Source organism: Euprymna scolopes, chromosome 14 (assembly GCF_053919585.1).
Source record: "Euprymna scolopes isolate OS-2025 chromosome 14, ASM5391958v1, whole genome shotgun sequence".
Lineage (NCBI taxonomy): Eukaryota > Metazoa > Mollusca > Cephalopoda > Sepiida > Sepiolidae > Euprymna > Euprymna scolopes.
This window is the reverse complement of record NC_136495.1, coordinates 59,676,869-59,700,334: the sequence shown is the minus strand read 5'-3', so window position 1 is coordinate 59,700,334 and position 23,466 is coordinate 59,676,869. Positions and strand designations below refer to the sequence as shown.

The window sequence follows — 23,466 nt, the reverse complement described above, 5'->3', positions numbered from 1 at the left end:
CGCCCATATCCTTATATGGAGGTACAACGGCACGATCACGTGATCAACTTCTCGGCATATATAATCAACAGAACTCCAAAGACCGCTCTCCTTTCTTGCAGTTTTCCACCGTACATTAGTTCAGTGAGGAAAAGCAGCAGAAATTATTTCAAGATGTCACCAAAAAGCACGAAGGTATGATCTTTTAACTTTGCCATCCACTTTTTATTCCCATAGTATTCTTTTTAAAATTATATCTGACGATGCTTAACTGTAATTGTTATCGTCGAATTAAATCCCACAACGTAAATTCTCGGCAGGCCGTAATGGTGGACTCTAAACACTGTCCGGTCCTCTTCGTCCACGTGTTACTAATCTCGCTTGGACAATTTCACTGTTTTCCTCCAGATTATCGCTAAAAGTTTATGAAAAATGTATACATATATTTCGATTGTTACAGAACAATTCAAACAATTATCATTTTATGATGAAATGTTGCTTAACAGAAAGGAGAGGCGCTGCCCTATTTATTTATTTTTGTCTATCTTCATAAATAAATTTACTGTCTTTTTTTTTTTTTTTTTTTTTTTTTTTAAACTAATTTTCTCGTTTTTATGTAGGTTTTCAAATTGAAATTGTTTTTATAATTTAAACGAGAGAAACTAAATAATAATAATAAAAACTGGCTGTGAATATTTCATTCTCTTTCACTTGGCCGAGCCACCACGTGGGATTTATTTTTTCCTTTAGTCCTAACTTTGCTCCAGATTTTAAGTTGGCTTTTGTGTCTTGTACATTTTTATTTAAATAAAAAATGACTTGAAAATTTTTCGTTTTTCATTTTAATTTTAAATACTTAAAACAATTCCTTAATAAAAAAAAAAAAAAAAAATTTAATGTTTAATTTTTTGCATTTGAAATTTTTTATTTAAATGTATTTAAACTTTCTCACGAGTTTGAAATAAGTTTTCTTACATTTAATTTCTTGATCTTGCTTCAAAATGAAATACAAATCGCCGCGATCGGTTGTAAATTAAAATTTTTAAATTGCAAAGAATCGATCGCTGAAAAAAAAAAATTTAACTTAAAAAAATAAATATCCAGTCTCTACCCACTCTTTACTTATTTCAAGCTAAAAAGGCTAAATTACTATTTCAGTCACGTAAATCGGTGTTTCGGCGTAACTGAAAAATGTTTTCACTAAAAAAAAAAAAATAAATAAATTAACATCTAGTCCATCGTACACGTGAATCGTCGGAATCCAAACTACTAGATGGTAGAACTAGTCGCCAAATCAACTTAAAGAATAACTAGTCGTTAACCATTGTTTTCTTTGACTAAAATTATGAATTTTTGGCTCTTAAGACGGCGACCATATTCCGTTTGAGTTGATTACATGGGTAGAATTGATGAAAAAAAAAAGTGTATGGGTGGGTGGGAAGTAATCGTGTCCTTATTACTACCCGCTCCCTAAAAAAAAATCCAGTGGCGGAAAATTCATCCTACTGTGGGTGTGCCCCACCCTAAACAAACAAAAAAACATCCTCTGAACGGATGAGGTAATGCTCTGGAGTACGATCCCGTTATATACTTTGATCCCAGCTCTGTGGTCTTATTTTGTCTTAAGATAAGACGTGAAATACACGAGCACATTAAAACCGATAAAAAAAAAATACGCACGTGGACATTTTTCCCAAGTAGACAAAATATAACTCGTTTACCCTGCTGTTTTTATGTTGGTATATCATAATTATATGGTGCTTATGTATTTTTGGTACCGCACTAGTTTTAAATAGTTTTTATTTATTTATATTTTTAATATTAAATTCAAGTTTGATCTTTATTTATTAAATTGTTAGGTGGGAGCGCAGATCAGTTACCCCCCCCTTTGTTTAGTATGGCTTTCGAAATATTATTTCCGCGTGGTACCAAAAATACATAAGTACCAAATATATTTGTCTAATGCACATGCGGAAAATCTAGGCGTTATCTAGGATTTTGTTTTAATTATTAGTGAGACCCAAAAATAGATAAAAATTAAATCCCTTTTTACTCCCCCCTTCCAAACTTGAATAAGAGTTGATAAAACAAAGGGTTGAATTTAAAGTATTTAAAAAAAAAAAAAAAAAAAAAAATCGGACGTTAGACGGTCACGTGGAGTCTCGATAGTCTCTCGAAAACGAAACTGACCGAGGCCATAAAAGATGGAGAAAAAAATCGATACCTTGCATTTTCTTTTTATATCTGTCTGGAACAAACACTAGAATTTCAACTTTGTATTTTTAGAATGCACTTGATTTTAAAAACAATCTTTTTTTTTTTTCTTGAAATAAGTAGAAAGTGTCTTTTCAGGCTGGACTTTATTTTCAAGTTAACTATTTGAAACACTAAATTGTTTTTGCTTTAAAAATTTAGGATTGTTAACTTCAGTTATTTCAAGGGATTAAGTATTTGTACAGATCGTTACCTATGGCGGACAATATTTGTTCGATACCAGCTGAAAAAAACGAGGTAAAATGAAAAGCAACAAGTCGTTTCATTATTTTTCTGCCTTCTCAATTTGGTACTCGTGCAGAGTGATCCGTGCTGAAATAACGTTGTTTAAAAAGCCATTCTTAACATGGGGAGGGTGTTTTGTACCTATTCTGTACTTTAACCTTACAATTGAATAAAAACTTTTACACTTGGAAATACGATTAAAAAAAAAAAAAAAAAATAGCGTGGATCACTCTCTGCACTAGCACCCACAATTTTTTTAACGGCGAATGTCGTCTGCTATGGGTAATGAAATGTAGGAGATTGATTGACATCTTTTATTTTTCAATTTGACAAAAAATTAAATTAAAAACACGGGTTTGTTTTACTGTACAAATTCGAAAAAGTTGTCACAAAACAAATATGGAATAAATGTTATCAAAGGCAAGATAAGTTACTTTTCTACCTAACTGGATATGTTTTTAGTGTTTATATTTAATGTAGCATGTTTATTCAGCTCGAAAAAACAGTGTTTACCGATGTATTGGAAAATTTAAAATGGCGGCAGACTCTCTTTCTCTTTCTCTCTGAAACGGTAAGTTAAGGAAAATGAGTTATTAATAAGTCAAAATACTGTTAAAAACCCGCCGAATATTCAGGCTATGTCACGGTAACATATTGAGCGAGTTTATGACAGTATTTTGTCTGGTTTTATTTATAACTCATTTTCCCAAACTTACCGCCTCAAAGAGAGTAGGCCGCCATTTTAAATTTTCCAATACATCGGTAAACAGTTTTCGAGCTGAATAAACATGTTATATAAACACTAAAAACTTTTCATTTAGGTAGAAAAGTAACTTACCTTGCCTTTGATAACATTTATTTGTTCTATATTTGTTTTGCGACAACTTTTTCGAATCTGTACGGTAAAACCGGGAAAACCCCAAAACACTTTTTATTTATACATTAAGAAATCAATTTTATTAACTACGTAGAATGTTATTTCTTTAAACTAGGTAACAAATTTTTCATTTGAAATATAATTTCAAATATTTTCGAATCTTAAACTGAACTGCTTGAATTGAGTCAAAACTGAAACTTAAACAAATGTATTTTTTTTTTTTTTTTGTACGACCTGTCCCAGCTTAGTATAAACGCCCCCAATCACCCCATATTAAGAACGGATTTCGGAACCCACCTCCCCATATTAAAAACGGCTTTCGAGGTTGGGTCTTTATTCCAAAAGCCGTTCTTAACCTGGAGGTTGACGTGTTTATAATACGCTGGAGGGAGCACGTCGTAAAAATATACCAAAATTATTTTAATGGCCTGAGGATAATCATGAAGGAAAAAAATTAGATCTTTTCTGAAGTTATATTTTTCTGGTTGTGAAAAAAATAAATAAAATAGCACATACACGCACATTCTGCTAAATTTTAAAAATTAAATTTTATTCTAATGATGTTAGAATTTGTAAAAGTTGCTATATATTAGATACGATACATGACCTTTCAGGCTCACCTGATGTTCTCAACTTTCATTTTATTTACTTTTGGCTTGGAAATATAAAAGTGACTTAGATCGACGTTTCTCAACCGAGAGCCCCGTAAGAGGACGTTGGAAAAGTGTAATTCAAAATACAGAAACTTGCCATGTTGACAAGACTCCATGAAAACAAAATGACCCAATCATTAGCAGTATCAGAATTTTTGTAGGAATTTTTGACACCCCTAACACGAAACTGCGAATACAATATAAAAATCTCGTAATTTCTCTGTTAAAAGTGGGTTATTTATTTTCTTTATGGATTATACTTCCAAAATAAACTATTAGTTGTTTTAAAAGTAATAAAAATATTTTTATTTTTTTTTTAAAACAGTAATGAATTTTCCGAACTCAATATTTTTCAATTTTTAAACTCAATATTTTTAAATTTTAAAAATCTATCAAAATTTTTCTATTGATTCTATTTTTACGATATTTTCAGGGTCAATGTGAAATTTTATGTTCTTTCCAATAAACCGAATATAATATTTTAGACAAACGTTTTTTTTAAATTCACGCCCCCCCCCCCCATTTTCAACTTTCTCTTAAAAAGTAAATAATTAATTTATGTTTAATAGTTTTATGATTGGGCCAATCATTGCAATGGGGTGTATGTGAATGCCAGTGACATTAAAAACAAACTTTCCTCGGTGTCTGCTCGAGTTCGAGGGCAGATCCATAGTCTGGTTTCTTTTCTAGGACAAGCATTTGCAAAAACACAGGATTGAACGCCCTATCCATATCAAAAGTTGCATCACTGGACATTTCGAAACTCTGCTGAGTTCAAATCTTTTAACAAAGCACCAGTGACATAGACCTTTTCAACACTGAAATCAAACTTACTGTAGATGTGTCAAGAGTTCAGGGTTTCAAAAGCAATGAAACTGGCCTTCCTGTTTGTTCAGGATGCGTATTCCCTACTCTGCAATAATCTATAATGCTCATATAATTCTCTACAACGAATTATATTTACGATTATGGATTTTCTGACCTGACGACCATTCTAGAAACCGTCTTGATGTTAGATATTCGTCCAAGTAATAGTAATTAATATTAAACTGAATTAAAATTGTTATTGCTTGAAAATGTTTCAGTAAATTCAGTTTTTTTTTTTTTTTGTAAATGAAACTGGGGCGCAGGTGCAGTTTGTTTACATTATCTAATTACTGTATGGTGAGAGCTACGATGTTCACTCTTTCGCTGCCGGAAATTCAAGTGCCCCGAGACGTTTTCTGCGCAAGCGGCTAGAGGCGCCCTTTTTCTTTTTACTGAATTGCTCTGGAGGTTCAATGTTTTGATTTTTTTTTTTGACCAATCAGAGTTTTCCGGGCTGTCGGAAATTATGTGTCTGGGAGCCGGTGAAAATCTTTAAAAACCTCTGTATTTTCCAAAAAGAAAGCGCAGTTAACAAAAATTCAGAGATAGTGTTGAAAGATATATATCACTACTGTCTGCAGCTCAAAACTAACGCGACAACACTGAACGTAGCAAGCGAGTCGGCTGATAAAACAATGTGGGCGAACACACAGACACAGTAACTAACTTTTGTATTCCCCCTTTTATTATCGCATGCTCATTTTTAATTAATTTTATGTAAATAATTATTTTAAAACTTCCTTAATCTCAACTAATTACCCCCTTTTGTTCACTCATAAATGAACTATTATTTTCATTGAAATATTTCCTAGAAAGTAATAAATCTTTTTTTATAAATTGAGTTAACTGTATTTGTTTTGTTGATATATTTTCTACGAAAGAACATCGTAAATTCGACTCTCTGTCTTGCTCTCTTTACTTCTTTTCCGCACAATAATAGTAAAATTAATTAATAAATAATAAACAAATGTAAGAAACATTGGAAAAGGCCCAAACTGTTTACATTATGAATTACAATGATTCAGTTTGTTATGGTTAACACCGTTTTTAAAACGTTTTGTATTTCAATATTTGAGTAAGTGATTAACAGCCAAGAAATCGTAAACAAACGACTGATGTGAAATCTAAACTGAAGTTTCTTTTTCTTTAACTTAAATAAAAAAAGTAATTCGATCGAATCAAGTTCTCTCCTCTCTGAAGAGAGGAATGTGATACTTATTAATCGCATGTCAAACAAACGTTAGCATCCACAATTGTCCTTTTTTTTTTTTTTTTCATATAGTAGGTGTCTTGTGTTAACAATCCTATATTTTTATCGCCTATAAAAAAAAAAACATGCTTTTGGCTCTTGTGCATGTTCATGTCACCATTCGGTGGCTTGTTGGTTCGAGATCGAGTGACCTGTTGAGTCGATTCCCTTCCGTTCGGTTCGTTTAAAATGCCTTTGGTTGATCGATGGGTACCTTTTAAACGCCATTGGCTAAAAAGTGCGAGTTTCGGTCTGTTTGCTTGAGTTCGGTTTCCTCGTTCGATCCGTATTGGTTGGTCGAGTTCGGTTTCCGTGGGTCGCTTGTGCACAAAACTGGTGTCATTGGTTAAAGAAATTTGACCATTGCCGACAGCAGCCGTCCTTTGGTGATCCAGCCTGATGTCCTTGCAAGACCAACCATGTTTGCTGCCAGCTGAGGGGTCATGGCCAGGTAACTGACCAAGGTAAACACAATATATTTATTCAGCTTTGATAACTGACCCTTGTTGAAGTTGATTTATGATTGTGTCTCATAGAAAACAATGCCCCCCAAATAGTGCTTGTGTTGCATGTTTTTTTTTTTTTTTTTTTTAATTAAAATATTTGGCAAATATTAAAGATCGCGGTCAGAGCAAAATAGAAAAAAAATCTGTAAAGTCACTTGTAGTTAAAATCCAGTTAATATAAGACTTGAAATATGTCAACATTATTGGAATAAACAAAATCGCATATCAGACCAAACGCGATTTTGTTTGCTTGGATAATTTTGACATTTCAAGCGTACTTTTTCTCAATTTTACACGAGTCATACTAACTGGTTTTTAGCTGGAAAGATTCCTTAATATACAAGAAAAACAAAGCCTACACGCACTTTTTTCTCATTTCGCGACTTTTAACGTTTGCCATTATTTGTATAACTGAGTCACTGTACTTAAAAGATTTGTTTGTAGAAGTCCATATTGACTAAATTAATATGTAGTTTTTACGTGTACTATGCTAAAAATGTTTATTTTTCAAAATATTTTGGTAGTTCGAAAATGATTTTATAAATTGTACATTGAATTTGATTAAATTGTAGTTATGGCCAAAATTTTCCCTTAAAAACTCAATTCAACGTCATAAAACTGCTAGTACATAAACGGAATAAAACAAGATTTTAAAATTAAACTAAAATGAAATTATTTAATTAAAGAAAAAAAATCTGAATTGTTTTGAGCTGTCCAAATTTTAAGACTTTGAAAACCAATTTTTTAAACTAAGAAAATCATAGTAAAATGTTTAATTTTTTTTTTCTGTAAGCAAAACAAAAACAAACGAAAAATGAAAAAAAATATTACAAATACAGGCAACCTTAAGTGTGATCGTACCAGTGTTAGGTGAAAATCTACGTTCGATGTAGAAATGTTCACACACCAGACTTGTTGTTTTAGTTTAAATTAAATCTGTAAAAATATACGGGGTGCCCCCCCCCCTTGACATTTTTAAATGCTAATATCTTGTAAACTACTCGGTGTATCTTAATGAAATTGCACAAACTTTGTTGAACAGAAGTTTTATTAGTTAACATCCCCCTCCGATTTCATATTCACAAATGTTCAATATGAGTACCGCCTGTGACTCTCCCGACGTCAAGTCGGTAATCAAACTCGTACCAAACATGCTGCATTGCTGCATGTCTTTGGTAACCTTCATCAGTGCGGCACTCGGCAGTGGTTCTCTGTTCGAGTTCTTCAACGTTAGCAGGAAGAGGGGGGGGACATAGATGAGTCCTTTCACATATCCCAGAGGAAAAAAATAATCACACAATGTCAGGTCAGGTGATCGTGTTGCCCATTTCGTCAGCAAATTATCTTCATCACCACGCCTGATCCATGTCTCTGGCAGGTTTCTATACAAACGAAAATTGCCAAAATTATTAGTCTGCGTCGATAGAGAGGTCATTTGGAGACTGTTGCATCAGTATGGCTTTCCTCCAAAGTTTGTCACTATCATACAACAGATGTACGAGGATACTGAGCTGAAAGAACTTACACTGTACAAACCGGCGTCCGTCAAGGTTGCCTGCTCTCACCGATATTTCTGGTGGTGATCTACTGGATCATCAAACGATCCACGGTGGGGCAGAGGACAGGTATCCAGTCGAATTTTACAAAACAGCTGGAGGACCTGTACTATGCTCATAACATCAGTCTCCTTTCATACAGGTTTCATGGCAAAGGAAGCTGGAAAAACTAGATTCCAGATGAACATCAGGAAGACAGAGATTATGAGGATAAATAACAGAAGGCAAGATCCAGTGCAGCTGCAACAAGAGAATATTTAGAGAGGTTGACAAGTACCTGGACAGTGTTGTCAGCAGGGATGAAGGACCAGGTGAAGACATCAAGCGCCGGATAAGTAAATCCAAACACCTTCAGCATGTCAAAACTGATCTGGAGATCAGCCCTCTCACTCTGGTATTGAAAATCAGATCTAATTCCGATGTGAAATCGGTTCTACTCTATGGCTCAAACGTGGAGTGAGCAAGACCAACACCCACAAACTCTAGACATTCACCAACAGATGTCTCCTAAACATCAGATTAGATAGTATTGTACTTGTACCCCTCATATTAATTACTCACACCCCTTTCTATTGTTCCAGAGTGTAACTAGCAGCGCATTCTTAAGAGCTGGAAGGAATTGGTAACCTGAAGATCGTCGACTCCCTCCTCTCAAGAGTAGAGGCCTGCACCTTCACTTGCCTACTAGTTCCTTTCCCCTGTCTGCTCATAGGAAGGTGTCTACTCATCTATGCGCTGCTGAATACACACTTTTGTCAATACAATCATGTCTAATATTCAGCTCACATGCCCAGTCACAGGATGTACCTGGACCTCCCAATCACTCCCTGAATCCCTCTCCAGTGTTTTGGCTGCTGCCATGACGCTGCATGCGCAAACTCTCCACCCACCTCCAGCAATGCAGTCTACACAACCCCCAATCCCGACCCTAAAACTTAAATCACCGTCCATCGGTGCTGATAGCAATCCCGACCAATGGTCTGCATTCACAAGACAGTGGGCCATGTATAAAACCGGCATGGCCATACCTAATTCAATGTGTGCCACAGCACTGTTCCACTGTTGTGACCAGGATTTAATGAATGACCTCCTGAGAGACCTACGCGAAGATGTGTCAAAAATGGCTGAGGTAGACCTCCTTGCTGCCATCAAGCGCCTGGCAGTCAGGGAGGAGAGCACTCTTGTCCATCGTATCAAGCTGAGCAAATTGACACAGGCCCCCGGCACACCAATCAGGACCTTTCTTGCAACCCTCCGAGGTCAAGCCACATTGTCAGTACACGGCAAAGTATAAAGAGCCTAACTGTGGCCACATATATGATTACAGCGATGAAATAGTTAGGGACAACCTAATCCGAGGTATTGCCGACCCTGAAATAATGTCTGACCTCTTAGGTGACCCAAAAACAGACCGAACACTGGACGAAACTGTCACTTATATCGCCCAGAAAGAGTAAGGCAAAGCGACCAGGGCAGCCGTTGGGGATTCTACCAGCACCATAAGCACTGTAATCCATGCCATTAGCAAACCCCGCCATGCTCAGTCTTCTCCCGGCAGCGAGGCAGGCAGGTGCTGGGCTTGTGGGGGGGTCATGGCATGGGAAGAATAACGACTGGAACTCCAGAGCTAAACTCTGCATTGCCTGGTCTAACACATGCAACAGGTGCTTAGTAAAAGGCCACTTTCCCGCTAACTGCCACAAATGCACCAATTGTGGTACGTGGGGTCACAGATAAGAACTCACGGTGGTGCCCCCAAAATCCCAACACCAAAGTGAAGCCCAGAGCCAGCAGAGGCACGTTTCAGATCCAGGACGAAGCCGGATTCCTGTATGACCAGCTATGTGCCACCCAAAATAAAACAGCAGCCGAGCACTGTCTATGACGGTAAATAGGTCGCAAGACCCTCTAAACCACACCCTATGATAACCATCAGACTCACATTGCTACCGACAGATCATGACTAACTGGGCTATCCCCTTAAATCATCGAATCCTACCTCAATTGACATCCCCATGGTAGCAGATTCAGGCTGCCAGAGCTCTATCATCCTGCTTCGGTCTGCCTTGGCCATAGGCATCAGCAAGGATGACATGACACCTGTTCAGTTGAACATGCATGGTGCTATCAAAGAAGACCTTGGGGTTGAAGGTGGGATCTTTGAAGTTTCAACCACCGATACAACGGGTGCACTGAGGACCACTAAAGAGCAAGTGTTTATATCCAGGAAGATCGGTAAAGCCTTATGCAGGGAAGCACTTATAGCTCTGAGAGCCCTACCCCCTGACTTCTCCATTGTGCCTGCCAGATGGGCGGGAGATATGCTTGCTGCCATGGAAGGCGAGGAAGTAAAGCAGTGTTCATGCGCTGAACGTGTAGATTCACCGCCTCCAATCCCTACGGCACTTCCGGATGGGATATCAGGCACAGAGGAGAATGTGCCTGCCCTGAAGCAGTGGCTGTTAGACTATTACGCCTCTACAGCCTTTAATACATGTGAGCACCAGCCACTGCCAATGATGAAATGTGTTCCGCTAGAGCTTCACGTTAACCCTAACGCCAAGCCAGTCGCCATCCACAAGCCAGCTTTGGTGCCTCTACACTGGTAGGAGAAGGTGTTCCAGGATCTGGAGCGCGACGTCAGCATTGGTGTTTTGGAGAGAGTCAGCCCTAATACGCCAGTTACCTGGTGCTCCCGCATGGTGGTAACAGCCAAAGCTGATGGCTCCCCCAGGAGGACAGTGGACTTGCAGCCACAGAACCGCCACTCCATCAGACAAACCAATCATGTGGAAAGCCCTTTTCACCTCGCCGACCGGGTCCCACAGTACAAGAAAACTGTCACGGATGCCTGGAACGGGTACCACTCTGTCCCGATCAGAGAGGGAGACCGCCACATCACCACCTTCATAACACCATGGGGTCGATATCGCTACAGAGTGGCACCGCAGGGATTCCTGGCCAGCGGGGATGCCTACAATCACCGCTTTGACTCCATCGCAAACGTGAAGAACAAGGTTAAGTGTGTGGATGACACCTGCATGTGGTCCGACTCAATTGAGGAAGCATTCCTCCAGGCCTGTGAATGGCTAGACCTGTGTGCCAGAAATAGAATCGCACTAAACCCAAAAAAGTTCCAGTTTGCGTAAGATACGGTTACTTTTGCTGGCCTCGACATTACTCCCACCAATGTCACACCGTCAGAAAAGTTCCTAGATTCCATCCGGCACTTTCCCAAACCTATGGACATCACCGGTGCCAGGGCCTGGTTTGGATTGGTCAACCAAGCAGCGTATGCATTCTCCATGGCCAAGCGGATGCAACCCTTCCGTCATCTGCTGAAGCCATCAAATAAGTTCCAGTGGACAACAGAACTCAATATCTTCGAAGAATCCAAAACCAAGATTGTTGAAGAGATCAAGGAAGGAGTCTGCCTCTTTCAACCATTCCGCCCTACCTGTCTTATCACTGATTGGTCTGTCACTGGCATCGGGTACTTGATGCAAAAGTACTGCGGCTGCACCGGTAGAACTCCACTATGCTGTAAGGAAGGGTGGAAGCTCTGCTTGGTAGGAAGCAGATTCACACATGCTGCAGAGTCACGTTATGCACCCATCGAAGGAGAGCCCCTTGCAGTTGTCCATGCCCTGCATCAAACTCGTTATTACACGCAGGGATGTCAGGATCTGACGGTGGCTACCGACCACAAGCCACTGGTTGGGCTCCTCAATGACCATTCCCTCACTAAGATTAACAATCGCCGCCTGCTCAACCTAAAAGAAGACTCTTGCCTATAGGTTCAAGATCATCCACATTTCTGGAAAATGTAACCTTGGTGCTGACGCAGCATCACGCTACCCACCCCGTAGCACCCCAATCACTAACTACAAATCAGAAGAGCCAGTGGATATCGAAGATGCCTCCACTTTAGCATTAATGTCCAGCACACTGTACGCCGTAACTAATGTTGTCACATGGACCATGCTGCAGGAAGCTATATCCTCTGACCCGGAGCTACAGCAGTTCATCTGTGAAGGCTTTCCATCAGACTGCAGACAGATGAAAGCCGCATTGCGCCCTTACCATCGCATCTCTAGTAGCTTGTACAACATAGACAGTGTTGTATTGACAGGCAACCGTGTCATCGTTCCTACAGCACTGCGCTTGCATGCAGCCCATCAAGGAGTCAGTGTCATGTGCGCCCGAGCAACAAACTCCGTCTATTGGCCAAACATCAGCACTGACATCCAGCGCATCAGGTACTAGTGCGCTAGCTGCCATAGGATTGCAAAGTCGAATGCCATGCAGCCACCATCTGATTTGGTGCCCCCGAGTATCCTTTCCAGAAGATCGCCTGCGACTATTTTGCGCACAACAATCACGATTACGTAGTAGTCGTTGACAGGTACTCCAATTGACCAATCGCGTTTAGAGCAGAAAATGGTGCCGATGGTCTTGTCAGGCGCCTCAGGGAAGTGTTTGTGACTTTTGGAGTACCTGAAGAGTTAACCTCAGATGGAGGGCCCCAGTTCACAGCTGGAAAGACGCAGGAATTCCTTCGCTCATGGGGTGTACACCACCGTCTTACCTCAGTCGCCAACCCTCATGCCAACTGCAGAGCTGAGATAGGTGTAAAAACTGTCAAGCGCATGCTGATGGACAATACATCTGCAAGTGGGTCTATTGATGTAGACAAATTCCAGCGCGCCATGCTCATCTATCGGAACTCAATCGACCCGGAGACTAAGGCATCTCCTGCTCTCATAGTCTTCGGAAGACCTATTTGTGACCCTATCCCCATCCCCATGGGTCGGTACTGCCCTCATCCGACATGGACAGAGACCCTTATCAACAGAGAAAAGGCTCTTGCAAAGTGACACTCCCGAGAGCATGAGAAATGGAGGGAACACACTCTATCCTTGCTTCTTCTTCGTATCTGGGATCATGTCTACTTACAGAACCTGATAGGCAATCATCCAAAGCGCTGGGAAAGGACAGGCACCATCGTAGAGGTCAGGCAGTTCCACCAATATGTCGTGAAGATAGATGGCTCTGGGAGACTAACTCTGCGAAACTGCCAGCATCTTCGTAAGTTCACCCCCTTTAAAGCAGCCTCACATGAAGATATCATTGAGTCCCTCAGCCCCATCATCAGGGATGCTGTCATCCACTCAAACGGATTAAGAAAACCTACCATTAACGTTCCAGCAAGGAACCCTGAATCAGCATCAGGTGAGGAAGATAAGTGCTTTTGCGCGCCCGCAAGCCCTGGCCCATCGCCTGAGAGAGCCGTAGACACAGCCACACCGACAGCTGGAGACCCTGCACATACAGCAGAGTCAACACATATTGGTCTTCCCATGCAGAATGTAGACGCCACGCATACGGCCTCTCCACAGCTTCATATACTTGCCATACATACAACCCCCAAGAAGCCTCCCATAGCTTTACGCCGACTGGCATCGCACAATGCCCCCGGTATCGCTGAGACTCAACCAGGCAACAGGTCGTGCAGCCGGCGCTCCCAGCACTAGTAAAATTCACTGATACTTGTACAGTGTAAATAGTTGAAACAGATTTTCCTCAGAATTTTTTGTCATGCCCGCAAAAAACTTGCCGTGGGTGAGGGAGATAGATAGTATTGTACTTGTACCCCTCATATTAATTACTCACACCCCTTTCTATTGTTCCAGAGTGTAACCAGCAGCGCATTCTTTTCCATGTCATTTTCCCAAATTTCATATGAACTTGGGAGCGGGATATCTCTTGGACCAAATGAAGCTGTGGTCATCTTGTAAATATTCTACATAATAATACATATATTGGAATGGAACATACCATTTTGTTAAAGCTTAAGTGGAATCTAGTCATCAGTTAACATCAGAAATTTGGTCGTCGCTACTCGTTGTGGAAAAGAAAGCAGCACATTCTTAGGAGCTGGAAGGAATTGGTAACCTGAAGATCGTCGAGTCCCTCCTCTCAAGACTATTAGACCTACTGCTCAGTAGAGGCCTGCACCTTCACTCGCCTACTAGTTCCTTTCCCCTGTCTGCTCATAGGAAGGTGTGTCTACTCATCTACAGATGGCTAGAGACATCTCCAATGGAGATATAGATAAAAAAAATGGGACTGGATTGGCCACACCTTGCGGAAGCCTGCATTCAATATCACCAGGCAGACCCTTGAATGAATCCTGCAAGGCAAACGTAAAATTTGTCACCCAAGACAGACATGGAAAAGAAGCACTGAGACTAGAGCTGCCTGAACGATATGGGCCGAACTGAAGAGGACCATTGTTGTGGCCCTGTTTCCCAAGGAATCAAGAGGCCTAAACAAAAAAAATGACATCAAATATCGGCATTATTATGATAGTTAAGATAAGTGATTAAGAGTTAAGTGATGGGAGGATCAGTATTATACCGCAATTAACAGAAAAAGGCTATTTCAGAAAGCATGATTTTTGTACCTCTGACAAGGCCCTAGAGGCGAAAATCAAGGGAGATAATCCAAATTTTTGGACGAGAACTTGTGAAAAAAGGAATGATCTCCCTTCAATATCATTTTCCTTCACAAGTGCATAAAGGTTTCTAAAAATTTATAACGATCATGAAGTAGAATAAGAAGCGGAAATCTAAACCTTAAACAAATTAATGAAAAATATTTTTCGATGTTAATCATTCTTTAGAAAAATAAGTAAAATATTTGACTTATCAATTTTGGTTATATCTATAAATCTTTGCAATACAAGAATAATCAGAACTTTTCAGATTTTCAAGAAATGATTTAAATGTTTTGACAAGATCTTCAGAAAATGAATTTTTATAGCAAATCTTAAATGTAACATTTACTTGTAAGAATTTTCAGAATTTCATGTAATAAATCTTTTGTAGATATCGGTAATTTTTTTAATTTTTCTAATTACATTGTTCATTCATGTATAAGAATCTGAAATTTTATAAGTTTATATACAAATTGATTAGTTTTCTATTATTGGAAACATTAATTCAGAGATACACACACATTAGTCATACATTACGGTCATATGTAAATAACATTCAAAATTGTAACATTTTTATTTATAGGTCACTAAAAAAGCTCCCAAGCCTGTTAAACCTGCAGAATCTGACGAAGAATCCTCTTCAGAATCTGAAGAAGAAATGCAAGTTGTAAGTACTCTTGTATTCAACACCATTTTGCAATTTTTTTTTTTCTCCAGTAGAGTAAAACGGGAGGGGGGGGTATGACGACAATCCTTTGATATTAAATTTGAGAAAATGTTTTTAATTAATCATTACAAAATTTACAATTAAATGGATCATTAATGGCTACAATTACCAATTTTTGAACTAGTTTTTTTTATTGTTGGTTACTTAACGTAGCAGCAGTAATTCTTTTTATTCTGCCATGGATTTCCATCGCTGTTCAATTGCTTCTTTAATAACATCTTGATTCCACTAACTTATTCTTATAATTATTTTAACTTAAATTTTATTTCTTGTCTAATGTAGGAACCTGTACCTGCAAAAAAGAAGAAACAACCTGCTAAAGCTCCTGCTAAAAGAAAGAAGGAAGAATCCTCTTCTGATAGTGATGATTCTGAAGGTAAGTGTCTTTGACCTATATCATCACATGAATAATTTCAAAGTTTGAACTGATGACAGCATCTACTTATGCATATTTCCAGCATATTTCCAGCTTAAATTTTTGCAGTTTCTATTTGTAAGATGAAATCGCCTTGCATACTTTTTGTGCAAGCATTACACTACTCGAATTTATTTAAAATAAAAAAATGGTCATTAGAATTCTTGATCCGCCGCTTTCACTTTTATGACAAAGTATGTGCTCCCTCTAGTTGACTTGCTAGTATATATATATACAATATTAAATATATTATCAATCATAGAATTCGATAAGAATGTTCTAATGTTTCTATTGTTAGAATAAGTGGAAAAAACTTGTGACTTTTCATTCAATGTCCTCAAACGATTAATGGAAATGAAGTGACAGCAACAGATGAAAAAATGCATTTAAAATCCTGAACAGTTAAATTTTAAGAATTTACACTTTTTTTGCTCTCAAAGAAAACATTAGGTAGAGATAATTTTTCCAATTGAAATTATTTAATGATTGTAAGATTTAGTCTGAAAGCAACACCAGCGCAATATTTTATATATTTTTCAAACTGACCATATCTATTTGCTTTATGTTCCCTGTATGCATCCGATGTCTGCAATAGTATTTTTTTTTTTTTTCTCCAGGCTTTGCCCATGAAACTAGCTTTCTTAGTGCTAGTTTTCAGCTTTTTCTCATTAATTACTCTGTCCAGCTTTATTACTTGATAATACAGCGATCAAGAAAATTATATACAGATATAAATGTGTAATGCTAAGTTTCTGCTTAATGTGTCGTTAAGCACTAGTCTTTTGTGTCTGCTTGCTTAGACATATAGATGTTAATTCTTTCCTTTCAAGGTAGTTCCTTTATTTACAGGAGGGTTCTAGGTATTCAGACAAGTTGAAATTTTTACTTTGGTTTTGAATAATACTACCGGCAGAGCAAGCATTCTCCACACATTCTGGATAAACAAAGCATATATATATATATATATATATGTGTGTATATATATATAAGGCAAGTGAGCGCGAAGGCTTTTTGGGAGTTCTATTTCTTATGACTTTTTATATACCCTCTAGATAATATGTACGATTTGCGAAGGGACGTTGTGTCCAGATTTATTTTGATCGACTTTTATAAAATTTGCGCTACTTCGTTGTCGCATATTTGGTCAGCTTTTTAGTATAAAATGAAACTGATGTGAAGGTAATTCCCCCAGTCTTTTCGCCTAGGACGTCCAGAAAGCAAATCAGCTTTGATCAATCTGGTGAAAATTGCTATTCAGTTGGACACTCCCCTTTTTATGGGGAGCTGGTTTTCCCCCAACAATTTGAAAAAACCGAAACCGTGCATGATTTCATTTCCCCTATGGCATGGTGTTTGACTTCATTAAATCCTGTCATAACTTTTTAATCATTTAATTTCATCCACTATCGTACCACTACCTTCGTAGTGTTGAGGTAAGTTATCATTTTTTTTTTTCTGCTTTCACCTTGACAGTTCAAGTTCGAAGCTACCTCCCTCCCAAAACTTCTTTTATACCGACAAACACCTGGGCAACGTTGCTAGTATATATATATATATATATATATATATATAATATATATATATATATATATATATATATAAACTGAATAAAAAAATATCGCCGGTGCAACAAATTTTAAAATTGCCAGAACTTTTTTTTTTTTTTCTTTTTAAACTAATCAAAATTGCTCTCTTGTTTCCATGCCTTGAACATGTCAAATAATTTTTAATTTATTTTTTTAGAAGCTGCTCCACCACAAAAGGCGGCCAAATCTACACCTAAAGGTAAGTTCAATTTTTAATTTTCAATGCTCGCTGATATTTATATAAAAGAATTAATGACTGTTTTGCCATATTAAATACTAGTGGGGGGGGGTACCCGGCGTTGCCTGGGTGTTTAGATGTGTGCGTGTGTTAAGGGAGGAGGATAAATCAAAAAAAAAATAAGCGAAGTAATAACCCTGTTATACTAAAAAACGTTAAAACTTATTTTTAAAAAAAAATCGTTGTCCGGGTGTTTGTAGATGTGTGTGTTTGTTGGGAGGGGGGGGGGGGTAAAAGTTTTGATAGGTAGGTAGGATCGAAGCCTTGAGGCTTGGGGGGGGGGGGGATAAAGTGATAAAAACCTGACGTGTTACCCGCTCGGCCAGCAAGAAAACAACTGAAACTCGTTTGAATTTATTTAAGTATTAAAAATGGAATTGACAGGTGCGTGCATCTAATGAGGTCAAATAGAAATAGCGCAGTTAACTTTTACTATGGGACAGTTTTTTTTTTTGGGGGGGGGGCGGTTGTTTACCCAACCTTATCTGGTTTTGTTTCCCCAACATGTTGGAAAACCAGCTCCCCCTTTATTAGGGAGTGTCCAAATAAAAGCAATTGTCTGATATGGTGAAAACCGACATCGACCAAATGTGCATCGCTTTCTGGAAGTCCCGGCCTGTGGGCTGAGAACCACTCATTTTTCACTTTTATCCGAAGAAGCCAAATCATGTGAGAAGCCAAAATAGCAATGATTTTGTAAAAGTCGCTATGAATAAATCTAGACGCGACGTGCATTTGTAAATCTTAGATATTATCTAGTGGGTATATAACTACAAAGTGATAGTACCCCGAAGCCTGGCATAAAACTCCTTTCTTGGACATACAAAAACTTGAGCGTGTGCATTTTGCCTTTTATATAGATTACTCTTAACTGTTTTTATTTAGCGTTAACTGTTTTAGCGTTAACTGTTTTAGCGTTAACTGTTTTAGCGTTAACTGTTTTAGCGTTAACTGTTTTAGCGTTAACTGTTTTAGCGTTAACTGTTTTAGCGTTAACTGTTTTAGCGTTAACTGTTTTAGCGTTAACTGTTTTAGCGTTAACTGTTTTAGCGTTAACTGTTTTAGCGTTAACTGTTTTAGCGTTAACTGTTTTAGCGTTAACTGTTTTAGCGTTAACTGTTTTAGCGTTAACTGTTTTAGCGTTAACTGTTTTAGCGTTAACTGTTTTAGCGTTAACTGTTTTAGCGTTAACTGTTTTAGCGTTAACTGTTTTAGCGTTAACTGTTTTAGCGTTAACTGTTTTAGCGTTAACTGTTTTAGCGTTAACTGTTTTAGCGTTAACTGTTTTAGCGTTAACTGTTTTTATTTACTTTTAATCATTTCATATTAGCTGCTGCCAAGAAAGGTAAAAAAGAATCATCCTCAGAGGATTCGAGTAGTAGCTCTGACGAAGAAACAGCTCCACCCCCTAAGAAAGTTGCCAAAAAACCTTTGACCTCCAAAGGTATGTCTGTTCACTAAAATGTATTCATTCAAACTCTTGATTCCTCAAACGATTTTATTAAAAACAATTCGTCGTTTGAACAAGGCAAAATCATTGTTAGTTGTATGATCATTGTGATAGCCCAACACTTCTCAGTTTAAATTATTTTTAATAACTTTAGATAAAGTACTTTTTATTTTTAAACTTTTTAAAACTTTGTTTCTGACATTATTTTTATCAATTTATTCTAATCAGCCACACTGATTCAATGTGGCTAGACTAATAAATAATTCAAGCCGATCAAACTTTTTTTTTTTTTAAATCCTTAAAACTAAAGGAACATAAAAAATAACTAAAAATACTCTAAGGTACTATTATTGCAGTTTCTCCCTTTTTATGTGTATATTTAAAGTTTTTGATTAACCTTGTAAAAATTAAACCGATGACGATTCAGATTAAAGTCTAAGTGATTTTTTTGTTTCCCTCCCATTAGCTGCTCCTAAGAAAAAGTCAGACAGTGATAGTAGCAGTGAAGAGGAAGAAGCAGCTCCACCTAAAGCTTCCAAGAAAAAGGCTGCTGCAAAACCAACAAAAGGTAAATCTCAACTATTTGATATTCCATCATAACGATTTTGCACACATTAACACATGATTTTCTTAAATATTATCCATCCTAATTGAAATCTTTATATTATAAAGATTTAAAACTAGTTGTACATAACTGGCGTTGCCAGGTAAGAAAAAAAAGTTGGACAGGAGGTTTAGTCGCATAAAATACACCAAATATCCTAACTTATGATTTTGACTTTTTTTTTTTAAGAATAAGTAATTTTCATCTATGAAATTCAAACGGAAATAAATCTCAGTTTAAAGGTGAAACCCTTGCAGTGTGGATGTTGTAAGAGCAATTATTGCTTCATTTTAATTACCTCCTGAGGTAACTGAAATCCAACCATGAATTTAAAGTTGACACAGTTACACATAACCCATCAAAGATGAGGTTAATTTATATCACATAGTAAATTGTTCAAATTTAAACTCATTGCTTAAATTTGATCTGACATGATCATATTTTTTCATCATACGCTTTTCTAGAACTTTTTATGGAGAACCTCGTGGTAGACTTCATTTCTGCTGCTTTGATTTGGAGGCAAATCTTGCAGCAACTGAGACAGTGGTGAAAAGCTGTCAAGCACAACCTTGCCAGAATAACAACCAGGGGTCTCTCATTTTAAATTTCACAACTGAGCAATGCTGATATACTCTGTCCATTTTATTTTTTCCTATGTCAGCTGCAATGAGTCTTTTTTTGTTATAGAGCAATCCTTTTCTATTGCAATTTTCTATTTCTTGTCTCAAAGCAGTCATTCGTTGTCAGCCTCATTTTTGTAATTTACTGAGGCAGTGATACTCTCCTTGCAGCCTTTCAGTTATGCTCTTGAGATAGGCAAAAGATTTGTTCCATTTCTGATTCCGTTTCTTGTCCAAGCTTCTCTCAATTCACCTTGTTTACCTCGTTTCCCCATATCATTTACTCTTTACTTTGCTTCTCTCAACTAACCTTGTGTAAGTCTTATTTCCTCGTTTAATTTGCTTGTCTTATTGCTTCCCTTTCTTGACCATCTCTTTGCTTTTCTTGAATTTCTTGTGATGAATTTAACTGCCTTGCAGTATGTGTAATTCTGTCAGCTTCACGTTGAGTTGCTCTTTCCAAATTTGTTAATTTTGCTTTCCTTTCTCTTTGATGCATTCTGTTGAGCTCCAGACGGCTTTGTCTATGTGAAGTGTTTTCGTTGGAGTGAATTGCGGCAACTGTTGGTCTATTAGCTTCTAATCTTGCTAATCGTTCTTCCTCAACTTCCATTTGTTTCATTTGGATATCATCTTTTAGTGTGTATCTGAAAGGGGAAAGTATTATAATTTTTCAAAAGAATTATGTGCATCTCAAGAAAAAAGGACCCTTAATGATCTATTTGTTTTTTGCAGTATTATTTTGGAAGGTCAAATAGTACAATAAATTTTGGCATGATAGGGACCACTATCATGCCAAATTTCAAGATTGGTTCAGCGGGTGGAGGAGGGTGATCTGATTCAAATTCATAAAATGCTGATCTTGAAGACATGTTTGCAAAACTAAAAATTTAAAACATGAACCAATAGCAATTGTTATGCATATATATTCGTAATGCTGTTCAACCTTCACTTAGCAAATTCCATTTTTTAATTTTCACACTTTTGCACAGATTTTACCCCCCCCCCCCGGGCTAAAATCCAAATAGTTTTGCATGGGTTTGAATACCTTATATATTAAGTTTCATATCTAGATCAAAAACTGACAGTTTGGTAAGCAAAATTTTTTTTTAGCAAAAATATACATATATAAATGTATAAAGAATACACAAGTATAAATCTTGTAGAATATCTACATAAATATAATTACACGTAATAGTTAACTAAAGATCCCATAAAACCGAAAAGCTAATAGGGAATTAAAATGTTTAAAAGAATATGCAAATTAGCAAGGTCTTTTGCAGATAAATGAAATTTCACAACCCATGTTTTATTTTCTTTAAATAGGAAAGAGTTCTTGATAGGCAAAAACCTCAAATTTATAGGAATGAAAAGATATATATATTAAAAATGATCATTATATTAATCAATTGTCAAAACTAATTTTGAAGTTAAATCTTTTATCAATATAAAATTGGATGTAAATAGCTTCCAAAACTTTCTACATTTTAAAGTAGACTTTCTCGTTGACAGTTTAAATGTTTCCAAATTTTAAAGGCTCACAAAGTAATTTCAATGAAAAAAATTAATGTTTAACAAGATTTAAAACTCATTTTTACAAATGAAATGCATTTTGTTGATTTAATTTAAAAAAAAAAAAAAAAAAATCTGTTATTAGGTTTAAAAAAAAAAAATAGTGTAAAGATGAGGAACTCTTGCCTGCACTAATTGTCAATTCTATAGAATTTTAGACTGAATTTTGCCAGAACAAATATTCTCAATTTCAAAAAAAATATTTTTTACACCTTATCTGCAGTTATCCCAAAGAAGAAAAAGGATGATAGCAGCGAGTCTGAGTCTGAAGAAGAAGCCCCTCCTGCAAAAACAGCCAAGAAAGTTGCTGCCAAAGCAAAAGGTACGTTGATTTTTTTTTAATATTTAGTTATTTTTATTGTGCGTGTGTAATATTAAATGTATTTGGAGTAAACAAAACAATTTAGTGTAATGTTGAAATTAGTAAAAATTTAAAGTTATCTAGTCAAGGTCACGACCATAACATTTGACTTTGACCTTGAAAAATAGTGTGCCCCATCTCTAGGTTGGACCATCAACATGTCAGGTTTGGTCATGATTGGTTCAATGTTGTGGGCTGTGTGTGTGTGTGTGGATGACCTTTACCATGAAAAATGGTCTATACCATCTGTAGGTGGAGGACCATCATCATGCCAGGTTTGGCCATGATCAATCCAGTGGTTTGGGTTGTAGAAGAGTTCTACACACATGAATGCTACTACTTGTTATATATAAAAATTTGAGGGAAACCAGTGAAATATAACGAGGTTAATAGTGCTCAATATATAAGTAGAGCAAGTTAGTTTAAATTTGTCTTTACATAAGCAGTAATTTGTTGCTACAGTCATGAGCATGTTTTGGTCTTCTAGTGTTTAGTAACTAGAGACCTCTTCAGGCAACCTTTCGAAAATAAGGGTTGTTGCCTGAAGAGGTCTTTAGTTAATAAATACTAGTAGACCAAAACCTGCTCATGACTAGCAACAAACGGCGCTTATACAGTTTAGTGAAGACATTAAAAAATGAAAATATTGAAAAAAAAGTTATATTGTATGTACTCGTTATAGTCTGGAGTTGTGAAAAAAAAAAAAATTTCACTTAATTTAATCAAGTAGTTTTTATTTTACATCGAAAAAATTTGAGGAAGAAAAGCTAGTAATAAAGATGGGGAGGGAGTGTTTGCCTTTTACTGGAGTTATCTCCCTTTGGCGTGCTCAAATTTCGTAATGGCTGACTTCAACGCACTCTCATAAAAATGTATTTTTGCTGTAAAATAAAACTACTCAATCAAATTATGATTTTTTTTTTTTAGATCTTCAGTCCAAAATGGATGCGTACAATATAACCTTTTTTCAATATTTTAATTTTTTAATGTCTTCATTAAACTTTACAAGTACCCAACAAACTACTGCTTATTTAAAGACAAATTTAAAATATATATATATATATATATATGAGAAAGAATAGGTCTGCTAAAACTTATTTTACAAAAAGTTATATATTCTCATTCTTACTGAAAACAAGATAACTAGTCAATTGACCACCATAGAAGTAACCTGTAAAACTACATTAGTGATAAATTTTTAATTTTTG

The 23,466-nt window shown here is 36.9% G+C and overlaps 1 protein-coding gene across 4 annotated transcripts in view; it reads left to right on the top strand.

The window, feature by feature from the left end:
* LOC145293036 (uncharacterized) overlaps nucleotides 1-23,466 on the top strand; it is a 42,188-nt gene continuing 18,722 nt past the window's right edge. For 3 of the 4 annotated variants that reach the window (XM_080139335.1, XM_080139334.1, XM_080139333.1), the window contains exons 1-7: nucleotides 1-174; nucleotides 15,269-15,352; nucleotides 15,695-15,788; nucleotides 17,571-17,612; nucleotides 18,982-19,095; nucleotides 19,568-19,669; nucleotides 22,121-22,219. In XM_080139335.1, the coding sequence (XP_079995461.1) occupies nucleotides 16-174; nucleotides 15,269-15,352; nucleotides 15,695-15,788; nucleotides 17,571-17,612; nucleotides 18,982-19,095; nucleotides 19,568-19,669; nucleotides 22,121-22,219 (694 nt within the window). In that variant the 5' untranslated portion in view covers nucleotides 1-15. The remainder of the gene's footprint in view (nucleotides 175-15,268; nucleotides 15,353-15,694; nucleotides 15,789-17,570; nucleotides 17,613-18,981; nucleotides 19,096-19,567; nucleotides 19,670-22,120; nucleotides 22,220-23,466) is intronic. The other variant, XM_080139337.1, reaches the window with a different exon arrangement.